The sequence below is a fragment of the Pseudorca crassidens genome, chromosome 4 (assembly GCF_039906515.1).
Source record: "Pseudorca crassidens isolate mPseCra1 chromosome 4, mPseCra1.hap1, whole genome shotgun sequence".
In the NCBI taxonomy this organism is placed as follows: domain Eukaryota; kingdom Metazoa; phylum Chordata; class Mammalia; order Artiodactyla; family Delphinidae; genus Pseudorca; species Pseudorca crassidens.
Window position 1 is genome coordinate 37,898,124 of NC_090299.1, and position 11,985 is coordinate 37,910,108.

At 54.5% G+C, this 11,985-nt stretch overlaps 1 protein-coding gene across 2 annotated transcripts in view; it reads right to left on the reverse strand.

The window, feature by feature from the left end:
• The window catches only part of WDR1 (WD repeat domain 1), a 40,042-nt gene extending 30,529 nt beyond the window's left edge, over positions 1-9,513 (reverse strand). Inside the window, exons 1-2 of one of the 2 annotated variants that reach the window (XM_067735516.1) lie at positions 9,337-9,513; positions 8,749-8,870 (exon numbers count right to left, since the gene is read on the reverse strand). In XM_067735516.1, the coding sequence (XP_067591617.1) occupies positions 8,749-8,870; positions 9,337-9,352 (138 nt within the window). In that variant the 5' untranslated portion in view covers positions 9,353-9,513. The remainder of the gene's footprint in view (positions 1-8,748; positions 8,871-9,336) is intronic. The other variant, XM_067735515.1, reaches the window with a different exon arrangement.
• Positions 9,514-11,985: the final 2,472 nt, after the last annotated feature.

The window sequence follows — 11,985 nt, forward strand, 5'->3', positions numbered from 1 at the left end:
TTCACACGTCCCTAAGGCAGTTATGACATACCAGTCCCTGGCCTTCTTGCCCCTCTCCTCCAACTTTTCTTTGACCTGCTTCATGTGCATTTATCTCTTTAGCCATCACAGCAGTTGGCAAATAACAGATGCTCAATAAGTGTTTTTTTTGGGGAAAAAAGTTTACATAGTCCTTTTCCCCCTAGGACTTAACACTCAGCATCATATGATACAGTATGTACGTGGTTCATAAATTAATCCATTGCAGAATAAACATTTGTTTAATGAAATTAGAAATATATCAGGCATCCAAAGATATTCTTAATGGCAAACAGGCACATGAAAAAGCACTCAATGTCGTTAGCCTTCTGGGAAATGCAAATCAGAACTACAATGAGAAACCATGACATACTCACTAGAGTCAATAAATTAAGACTGATGTCACCAACACTGGCAAGGATGGGTGGGGTACAGACTGGAATGCTTATATATTGCTGGTGGGAATGCAAAATGATACAGCCAGAAAATAGTCCAGCGTGTTATCTATGAAGATTCACTTATACAAAAACACAGCGACCGCACTCCTAGGTATTTGTCCAAGAGAAAAGCGCATGTCCACAAGAAGACACACGTGGTTGAAGGTTCGTGACAGCCCCCAAGTGGAAACAACCCAAACATCCACCCACAGGTGCCTGGAGAAGCAAACCGCAATGTTCATCCAGCGGAACACGACTCGGCCAACAGAGAGCAACAAACTGCTAAACACCCTCAACCACAGGAAGGAGCCTCCGCTAAGTGACAAAGCCGGACGCAAAAGAGAACACACTGCGTGGTTCCTTTCTGATCAAAGTCTAGGAAAGGTAAGCCCACAGTGACAGAAAGCAGGTCGGGGCTGCCAGGGTCTGGGGGGAGGGTGGAGAGGCCGACAGAGTGCAAGGGGCAAGAGGGCGCTTTTGGGAGTAACTGGAACGTTCTGTACCATGATCATGGCGGTGGTGATGGGACAGTATCAGTTTGTCAAAACTCAAGTTGTGCACTTAAAACGGATGGATTTTATTGTACCTAAATTACGCCTCAATAAAATGATGACCCCCAGGATCCATTAAACGTCCGTCTAACCCAACCTGTCCCTGCCCAGGTTAGTCCTTTGTACCCGAACATTCTAACGGAGACAACTTCCCTCACAGAGAAGCTGGCAAAAGTGGTCTGTGGCCAGGCCACCACAAGGGCTCTTGTTCAGTTGTCCATTTCGAGGCTGACCGAGGACTCTCACACCCACATGTGGGCACTACGGATGGGAAAGCCATCCCCCCGAGGGCAATGCCCATGCTGGATGTACAGCCTGGCATTGCCCTTAGAGGGTGAGTGGGTGGCTGGTGGAAGATGAGTAAGCAGCTGCTCTGGGAGGAAGTTCTGCCTCTAAAAGGTCAGGATGAGTGAAACCCCAGCAGGCTCGGCCTTCTAGCAGGCTCTGGGCTGGATGAGACAGCACCTCGTCCGTATTCCCAATACAACTGGGGGCAAGTTCTCCAGGCTGAACATAAAGAACATAATACATCCAACCAGCAGCAACCCCTCCCTGCTGCTCCGCACACAGGGAGGCCAGCTGCTTGAGCCAAAGATGATGCCTCCCTGTGCCCAACGTGTCCACTGCAGGCCAGGCTCATCACAGACCAGCAGGGTCAGGACTCAGACACTCAGGGTGGGCAGCAGTTCTTCCCCTCCCCCCTCCACGGTCTCCAGGCAGAACAGGATTTGGGGTGTGCAGTTTATCTGGGATAGCACTTGGGAACGGGGAATGAGACAGGAAGGGAAGGAAGCCAACTCCAGGAGCCGCGGGGAGACCTTCAGAGCAGGGCTGGGTTTTCTGCCCTGCCAGAGGGTGCGAGGCTGGCGTGCCCCTCCCCTGGGACTTCCTTCCTGCCCTGCCCCCATCAGGGGACAAGGGACCTCAGGCAGAAACCAGGAGGAAGCCCTGGCATTTGAGGCCCGTGGGTCCCTAGCAGATATGGGCAGAGGCAGGCAGAGCCCGTGAAAACCTCCTGTCATCTCACCGAGACCCCAGGCTCACCTCAGCCTTGCCCCTCACCCTCTACCCTGGGACTGTCCCTGCTCTGCCCCCCACCTGTGACCCCCCAACCCCGCAGGCCTGCCCCAGCCCTGTCCCATCTTCTGCAACAGCTCTCAACCCCACCTTGTCTTTCTGCCCCAGCCAGACTCCATCCAGTTCTTCCTGCCCCTCCTGGGACCGGGACAATATCCTGACAATGTCGTTCGAACTGACCCCTCTGCCTTCCATTGATCCGCCAGGCTCTAAGTCCCAACTCTGATCGCATCATTGCAGAGGGCTGGTTCAGGGCCCAGCAGTGCAGGTGCCTTGGAGGAGGAGGCCACGCCCACCTCCCACCTGTGCGCGGAGCCCCCGCCCAGCAGCAAGCTAAGCAATCTCCCCCCACACCTTTCCACAACACAGGGGGGAAGTCAGTAAAAGAGCCCCTCAAGGCTCTCTCACGTTCCTTTGTCCTGAGGCTCAGGTGCTGAGGTCAGAGGTCACCACAGCACTTTACAGGTAAGGTTAAGGGGTGGCTCCGGCCACAGCGCATGGCAGCTTGCCACGGCACACCTGGCCCCCTGTGAACCCAATGGACATATCACGGATCGGGAAGGCCGCCCAACCACTGAAGCTGGGGACACGGCACTGCGGAGGCCTCCAGAGAAGGACCTGGGCCTCCTCCAAACCAGGCAAAGTGAGCACGACCTTCAGGAGGATTAAGTTTCCAGAGCACTGGCTTTCTAAACACAGGCAGTTCCTAAAAGCAGGCGCTGGTGGTGGGACCTGTGCAGCAAACACAACTTGCAGGGCCCTCTGCTCACTGGCGACGAGGGCTCAACTCGAATGACTACAGAGCGACCCGGCTGCCAGGCAGCTCCACAAACCTCTGCGCTTCCCGACCTGCAGGTCCGAATCCAGAGGCTCAGCCTGATCACAGTGCCTCAGAGGGTGGTGAGAACACACCAAGCATTGTACATTCACTCCTCCAAAGAACTCCCCGCACCTGCACCTCCTCTGGGCTGGCCCAGGGTCCAGCAGTGAACCAGTGACTTCATACACAGTGCGATCAGCCTGCCCTGCTCAACCTTCAAGGCTCCCTCTCACCCAGAGGAACGCAGCCATATGTCTGGACCTACGGTCCAAAGTCCGTTTCCCATTCCGCCCTCGTCCCTCCTCTATCAGATCGCTAGCTGTGACTCTTCCCTTTATCTGCCTCAGTCTGGAATATCTTCCCTACTTCCCGGTCCCAGATAACCTTCTCCTAATTATCTTTTAACCTCAAGCAAAGGTTACCTCCTCCAAGAAGCCTTCTCTGATGCTCCAAGCTGGAAATATCTCTCCCAGCCCAGAAAGCTCACACTACCTTCCCTAACCTCCCTCCCCACTGCCCTTAGTACTTTCTTCCTTGGACTACATGTCATTCTTATATCCACAAAGCTTCCCACAGAGGGCAGGGCCCAGGTCTGATTCACCACTTCTTCCAACCTCCATGCACTTGTACTCCCTGTCTAGACTCCCCCCATCTCTGCTGTCTCAATGCCCTTCCTGGAGAACTCTTACTCACCCTCCAAAACCCAACTCAAAAGTGCCCTTTCTCCAGAAGCCTTCCCTGCGGCTCTGTGGCACAGCTGGTCCTTCCCTCTTGTTCCCAAAGCACTCAGGACACACTTCTTTTAAAGCGCTAACCTGATGTGTTAGAATGTTACCTACTGGGGTTCTTCAATCACCTCTGCTGACACTTTGGGCTGTAGGACAGCCCTGTGCATTGTGGGATGTTTGGCAACACCCTGGCCTCTACCCACTAGATACCAGTAGCACAAAAATGTCTTCAGACATTGCCAAGCATCCCTTAGCAGGGTGGAAGCGGGGGCGAAACCGCTTCACTGAGAACCACTGACTTAATCTTGGGCACTGTGGCTGCGGGCAGGGCTCGGCAAGATGGAATGTGTGTGGGCAACACCAAGACTGAGGATCGGATGAACCAGCTGATGATGCCTTAATCTTAGAGCAGCTTCCTAACCGGTCTCCCTTCCGCCTCCCTTAGATACAGAACCAGTTCTCTACCGCACTGCTTATCTGCTGAAACTTTTCAAGGTTCTGGTGGCCTCTGGTCAGGGCCGGGCTGTCTCAGAGCCGCCCGGCCCACAGCACCAGAGCCCCGCACCCTCTCCTGCCTGCCTGTCGCTCCCCCCAACCCCAGTACTCCAACCACAAAACTCCACAACCTGTGTGGGGCCCTCTCGCCACCCCTTCTCCACTGACTGGTCCCTTCCTGGGCCCCCAGCTGCTCAGAAGTCCTCACGGCACGTCTCCTCCTCTCAGCATCAGTCCCGACTGAGTGTCGGTTTCCCTGGGAGACTGCAAGCTCCGTGAGGACAGGCTTTTGCTGGGGTGTCTCCAGAACTAGGCATGGGCTTCACTACAAAGCAGGTGCTTATAAATACTTGTAACAGGATTAACTCGGGCTCAAGTAAAGGAGGTGGAGGGGGAAGGGTGGAGGAGAGAGAAATGGAAGTGCCCACCCGGAGCCAGCTGACACGTGGGGGGCCGCACCACGACTGGCAATGGGCGGGGGAGGGGGTGACACTGATGTCACATCCAAAGCACCTGAGGGCCACTGGCCTGGGAGCCAGTGAGGCACGTCCCCACCACTCGGGCTCCACTCGGCTCCGGGGCCTTCTCGGAGCCCGTTTCCTCAGTGCTCTCCCTGTCCTGGATCCACACGTGTGCTGCCTGCTGCTGGCTTTCTGTACAGGCGGTAATCAAACACGCCACTTCCTCCTGTCACCCGGGGGCCCGTTTCACTCCCACCCGAGGCAGCGAGCTCCGCGCAGGCGGGTCTTCTGTGTCTGCGCTCCCCGCCGGGCGGCGGCCATCCCGGGCACGCGGCAGGGACTCGGAGGCACGTGCAATGGGACAGAAGGGACGAGGTCAGTCCTTCTCCCCCACCTGAAGGGGACGCACAAGGGGCCCTTCTGCACATGACTGGCAGCAGATCATTCTGCGTGAAACTCAGCACTCAAGTTCAACACCTCCCAACCTGGTCTATACTCTGTTCAAGGAGATGAGTCCACTGATCCTGTGAGTGGAAGCAGAGCAACGTCAAACTGCTACAAACACTGCGCTCCCTGGAGTTTAACTTTATATAAATCATTTTTTCCAAATATATATATACACACACACACACATGTGTGTGTGTGTGTATATAAAATATATATATTAGTTCTGGAACTTAGGGACTGGGTATTTTAAAAAGCAAGCCCCAAACTTGCCCTTGTAGCAAATCTGCTGGCTGCTTCTGGCAGTGGAGGGGCCTCTGCCGGGAGGCTCACTTGCCAAAGCTGTTTTACAGGGAAGTGATCCTGGGCGGTTCAGAATATGAACAGGCTCCTTCATAGCCACTGGGAGGAACCTTCCCAGACTACATCTAGGTGATGCAGGCCTAGAGTTAAGAATGTATCAGGTTCCCTCCTTCTGGAATACCCTTCTGAACGGCCACATCAGTGCATGCTTTTAACTGTGGAGAATTTCCTCTCCAAGGTGTGGCAATCGGATGTGTTGAAAGAAAATAGATAAGAAACACTCTTTTCTACCAGCTTAAGTGCCATTATGCTGGGTTCACAAAACAACTTTTAAGGAAATAAAGTGAATGACAGCCGTGGCTCCAAGTGGAAGGTCAGCAAGGGTCTGATACCTGCTTGGTGTTAATAAACGTAGATGCCACACAATTTAGGTCCAGCAGCCTGAACCAGGCTAAGCCTTTCTTACTTCCATGCAGTAAAACCTATAGTGGCTGCCTATTATCTCCACGACACAGCCTGGCTTTCAAGGCCTTTCAATCAATAAATGACTTACTGAGCACCCACTACATGCCAGGTACTGTGCTAGGCCAGGACATAGCAGGTTAGGGTGGCTGCTCGCTGGCTGGCTCCCAATGCACCATTAGCACCAAAGGGCAGAGAAGGCCAGGATGGGAGCGCTATTTAGGAGGGGCCCCTGCCACATGGCAACATCTAAACAGAAACATAAAGCAAGACAGGGAGCGAGCCATGCAGCTATTTGAAGAAAGAACATCCAGACAAAGGGCACAGCAATGCCCGTGTCCTGAGACCCATCTGGAGCGTGCTCCACGGAGAGCACAGAAGCCGGGGTGCCTGGAGCCCGCGGGAGAAGGTGAGCAGTGAGGTGAGATCAAAGGTGCAAGGCTGGACAGCAAGGCCCTATCAGCCTCGGTGGGTCGGGGAGAGCAAAGGAGCAACTTGAGCTCATATTTTAATACAACTGGCCCAGCCGTGGTGCTGAGAGCAGACTAGAGGAGGGCCAGGGTGGAAGACCAGTTTGGCCTTTTGTTTTTGCAATCCAGGCGAGAGAGCATGGTAGCTTGGATGAGTAGTTCTGTCAGATTCTTAAGTCTTTGAATGTAGAGTCAATAGGATTCACTGAAGAACTAAATACGGCATTGAAGGGGGAACTAAAGAGAAGTCCAAGGTTGGGGCCTGACCAGCTGGGGAGTGGCATCGCTGTTCTGGGGACAGACACATGGGAAACCCAAATATGGTTTGGGCACATTAAGTATGAGCTGCCAATCAGACATCTGCTGGACATTCCACGATCTGGTCCCCTCCTCCCTTTCATGTCTCTTCTCTACTGTGAGCCTGTATTCCAACCAGATCACCTTCCTTCCTATTTCCGGAATGTTCATTAGATTCATGTCTTTTTCCCAGGGGTACTCTGCCCTAATTAAAAATGTACCCACCTTTACTCAAGTACCAGTGGCCCACCCCCATTGAACAAAAGCCTAAATGCCTGATGTATGTCCAGAACAGAGAGGAAGGAACACATCGGCATCCCAGTGGTGGCCCTGTAGAAACTTACAAATAGATGGGAAAGGAAAGCAGATGCGCCCTCAAAAGAGAATGGTAAACTCTGGAGTACTGGTAAGAATAGAAAGCTCAGAAGAACAAGCAGAATGGGTTCCACAAGTCAGGGAATGCCTCCTGCAAAGAGGGTGCTTGTCTGTGGCTGTAAACAGCTTCTCCGCTGGAAGCAGCTCCCGTTACTGGCTACCTTCACCTCGCGGAGCCTGACCCCAGTTCTGAGCAATGGGTCTACTGCAGGCAGGGCAGGGTATAAAGGAGATGCTGAAGGTTAAGAACCTTTCATGGTACCAGACACACAGTAGGTCTTCATGTGAGGTCTCCCATCTGGAAGTGAGTGGAGCCTGCCACGATGTGTGTGTGACTTGTTAGGGACAAACCCAAGCATTCATTCCACTGCACTGTATCCCTGAGAATGCTTTCGCCCATTTTATTTGACAAACTACAAGTGAGTATCTATCTACTAAGGGCCATCTCAACTTTTATTTTCTCAATATCTCAGGACCTCTCTGGAGACCTCCAGATCTTTATGATCTAAGTCCTTGGTGATGTTTCCCCCAGTTCTGAGCAAGGCGGGATACACTTTCTAGGAATCCGTATCTAGAAGAGGAGCTGTTAGCACCTTCAAGGCACATTCACACCCACCCACCCCTCTTCTGCGAGGTGCTCAGCCATCCTGGGCAAGGGAGAACTGCCAAATGGAGCTCTGTCTCCCAGCAGACTGCTTGGCTTGACCAGAGAGATGGGGGCAGAGCCAGAAGTACCTCATTCCACACAGGGGCCTCTCCTCTCACAGACAAGGAAACCAAGGCCCACAGAGCCCCTTCATTCCCTCAGCCAGCCCTGAGGTTCCTGAGAACACGGGCATCTCAAAAGCGACAGTTCCAACCCCCCAAGGGTAATCATGCACAACACATGCGAATTTAAGTTGACACCCCTTGGGGGCATCGCCAATCAAAATCACCCACGTACAAACTGTGCACAAGGCCCCACCCCAAGCTCAAGAGAAACCCCCCATACACCCCCAAATGGTCATGTTGGTACCTCTGGCTTCCATACCCCACCCCACCACTCAGCTGAAGCAGGCAGAAGAAAGATTTCTGCGTGCCGTCCTAGCAGCCGGGAGACTGACCAGCAGACTGGGTCATTTCAATGATTACAGAGCAGTAATAGAAAATTTCCAGGATTTCCCAAGGAGTGGGCTCTAGAAAAATTCTCAGCCTGGGTACAGGATGCCCATGCAGATGATTCATGGGAAAACACTGGTTCCTGATTTTGCACTGGGGCTCAGATTCGTAGGTGGAAGATCAGGCTGAAATGCAGAGGCCTGGCTGTGAGTCCGGGCTCTGCCACACTGGGGGGACCCTGGATGTGAAATGATTACACACGAGTGTCATTTAACCAGTGCTGGGTGTCTGCCAGGCATGCTGGGCTGGAGGGATGTAGCATCTCACTCAGGGGGCCCAGGCAGACGGGGGAAGTGGAGGGGAGCCTCATCTCGTCACCTCCATTTTACAGATGAGAAAACTGGGACTCAGCGAGGCCAAGTCACCAATCACCCCAAGGTCAAGGTCCCACCCCTCGAACCCAGAGCCCTTCTTCTCTTGAACTGAACTAATCTGAGCCTCAGCTTCCCCACGAAGAAAGAGAATTGGGCCTGTATAAATTCGAAGGTGTCTTCCTGGGCTTCCTAGGTGTCTTCCCAAGGCTGAGGGGGCGTGGCGTCCTCTCCCCAGGCCGCTGAGCAGCCGGTGAGGTGGTGGAAGGGGAAGAATTCACCCAGGAGCTGCGCTCAGGGAAGGAACTAGCGCTTGGTGGGGGAAGCGGATAGGTACTCACGTCGATGTTCCTTAGGATGACGCACTTTCCATTGGTGTAAAGAAAATTGTTGCCCCTGGGGTCGCCGCCGATGATTTTGGAGACACCCCTCTCCACCTGGGGGAGGCTGGCGAACACCTTCTCTGCAGAGACACAAACGCAGCAGGGCACATGAGGGGCAGCCCCTGCCTCGGCCCCCCGCCGGGCTGAGGACAGACAGCAGGGGAGGGAAGGGGAGGGGGAAAAGGAGAGGGGCCCTGGGCCGGTCTCAGCCGGTCACCTGTTGCCTCTACCCGGAGGGGCGGTCGCCACTTTGAAGGAGCGCAGGGGACGGCGCGACTTCCTGGTCCGCGCTCTCTACCAGGCCCTTCAGGGATGCGGGGGCTCCACGGGGCTCCGACCGCATCGCCAACTTTGGGGCGTCCCCCTGGCCGGGGATCGCCGCGCGGTGCCCCTGAGGGCGGCGGGTCGCTCACCGGCTTGCGCCCGCACCCCTCCCCCGCGCCCCGGGGACCCCTCCAGGCCGCCCGCTCCTCGCGCCCCGCCGATGGCCGAGGGGTCCAGGCAGGGCCGGAGCCCATCCCGGGGGCACCGGGCCGCGGCACTTACTGATCTCGTACGGCATCCTTGCCCACTTGTTACCGCGCAGCGCTCGCCGAGAGCCTCCGGGGCCGCGCGCGCCGAGAATCAGACGGGGCCGAGGCCGAGCCGGGGACAGGGGCCGAAAGGCGGCGCCGGGCGTGCGGTGCGCGGAGGGGGCGGTCCGAGGCCGGGTCTCCGAGGCCGGCTCGCGCCCTGCCCTGCGCGCTGCCGCTGAGGACGCGCCGAACCCGGAAGCGCGGCCCCGCGCGCGGCTCGCCCCCAGCTTTGACCATATATAGTCAAGCGCTCAGCTCGGAGGCTGCGGCCCCGGCGAGCCTGCGCGGACCTGGCCGCGCCCCTCCCCACGCGCGGGCCCCGCCCAGGCACCCCGCCCCCGGAAGTGACGTCACTCGAGGCCCTGTGAAAGGGCGGGGCCAGCCGCGCTGGGCGTCAGAATGCTCTTGGGAACTGGTGGGCGAGGTTTGTGAGGGTGGGGGTCACTGGGGAAGGGTGGGCGGAAGGTTGGGGTACTCGAGGTTGCTTCTTGCTGAAGTTTTGCGGGTGCTGAGAGCAGCGGAGCGCTCCGGGGAAGCGTTTTTCCTGCCTGTGTTTGCGTAGCGGGCGTTCCCGAGCCGCCAGCCTTCCGGCCGGGTGGGCGCCTGCTGTTTGCCGAAGCTGTGAGGCGCCAGCTTGGGATTTGTAAACATAGGAGAGTGCTTTTTCTTGCTTTCTTTTTAAAGCGAGACTAACTGGGAGTCGCCCTTCCTCGAAAAAAGCAGCCGGCAGGAGGAACTTTAGGGATGTACCTTGCAGGGCCGGGCTCTCTCAATACTTCCTTTTAGAAAGCTAGGAAGCCATAGAGCAAAGGGAATGTACGTTCGAAGAAAAAACTAGAGCTCATTTTCTAATGAAGAAAGCAGAAGGGAAAGGGAGCTTCCACTTGTAAGATCGAGGCAGCGGCTCGTTGCGAGGGGAGAAGCAAGGGTTCTGAGGTGTTATTAATACTTTGAACCTCACCTTTCAGCAGGGGCTGGGGGCTGTCTTTCCATCGGAATTGGGGGGAGGAGGGTAAATGTGAGAATATGCTAAAGGGCCTGAAGCCCAAACTAGAAAACCTCGGGGTGATCCTTGACTTTATCTAATCCACTGGGAAATCCTGTTCGCTCTATTTTCAAACTGCATCCAGGTTCATTTTTTGCGTCCTGCACTTAATAGGCCTGCAGAGCCCTGAAGTCTTACTTGGGTTAACTCAGGTATTTCCTATCTGGTCTCTTGGCTTTTGCTCCCCGACCTTCACCTTAGTCCGCTCTCCCGACTGCAACCTGTTGGTTTCAAAATTGAGGATGAAATCTGTTCCTCAGCTTAAAACTTGTAGGTGCTTGGAATCTCAAAATTCAAGCCTAAGGGATTAACATGGCCTGCTGGGCCCTGTGTGATGCGTTCCATGAGACTCCATCGTACTCTCCTTTGCCTTCAGCTCTGCTCCCCCTTTCTTGCTTTCTGCAGCACCCCAGCTTCCTTGGTACCCCAGGAATGCCCCAGGCTTGCTCTTGCACCCGCGGGGTCCCCCCCACCTCTGTTCGCTACCTGGAATTACTCTGAAAAGTACTTAAATGCTCTGCTCGCATCATTTTTTTCAGTGAAAGTCCCCTACCCTGACCACCTTATTTTGAACTGCAACCTTCCAGCCCTTGCAAGTGCATTCCTGATTCTCTGTTCCCTATTCTTGTCGGGAGTGTGTCCCTAGCACAGGGTAGATGGGAAGGTAGTTTTGTGAATTGAAGGAGCCTAGAAATGTTGTGTCTTTGTACATAAGGGTGAGATTTCTAAAGCAGAAATGAAAAACAAGTGTTCTCCAGGTGGGAGCTGTAATTAATTATTCTGAGAAACCAGGATTTAATTATTACCCTTATTGGGACTGGGTTAAGAGCAGGTGTGATAACTTAAGTTCATTCCTAGGGCATCTATGTAATGCAAGGACTGACTTGAAAGTAAAACTCAGGCCTCAGCCTCAAGCCCTTATGCATGTAGGTAAAGCCTCATTGGACTTGGTGAAAATGAGACTATAAAGCAAACTTACTTAGAATTAAGTTCCAAACCCCTGGCAGGATACTAGGCTCTATGGCTCTTTTAGCTTACAAGTAAATTAGGTTGGTCTGGGGGCTTGAGAAAAGTTTGGGTGCGGTGGGGATGCTGGCCTTTATAAAACATAAGTCGCAGACAGTGTGACTTGTGACTTGGCAGGGAGTTGCGGCAGCTGGAAGGAAGAGGGATGCAGGGTGCTCTTCTCTGGGGTGATCCTGGTCTGGTTGTTTCAGCTGTAAGGGCTCTGATACTTGAGCTGTGGCTAGCTGTGTTTCCAGCTCTCCTCGGTTTCTCCTACTCACCCACGCCTTTAATACAACCACCTAACAATGTGACCTTGGCCTCCAGTGGGGACCCTGAAACGACTGTACTCTGGTGACTCACTGCTGTGTCAGTCCAGCCACTTTTGAGACCCTCACTTCTGAAACTGCCTTCTGGCACGTCGGGAATGTCCCAGAGAAGCCGCCTAGGACCAAACCAAAGCGAATGAGACCGGACTCATTTGGGGGGGGTCCCTTCCTGCAGTGACCAGTGACCCCATCTCTCTAGCTGCACTGGTCAGAAACCTTATCCACCCATTCTCACCCGCAC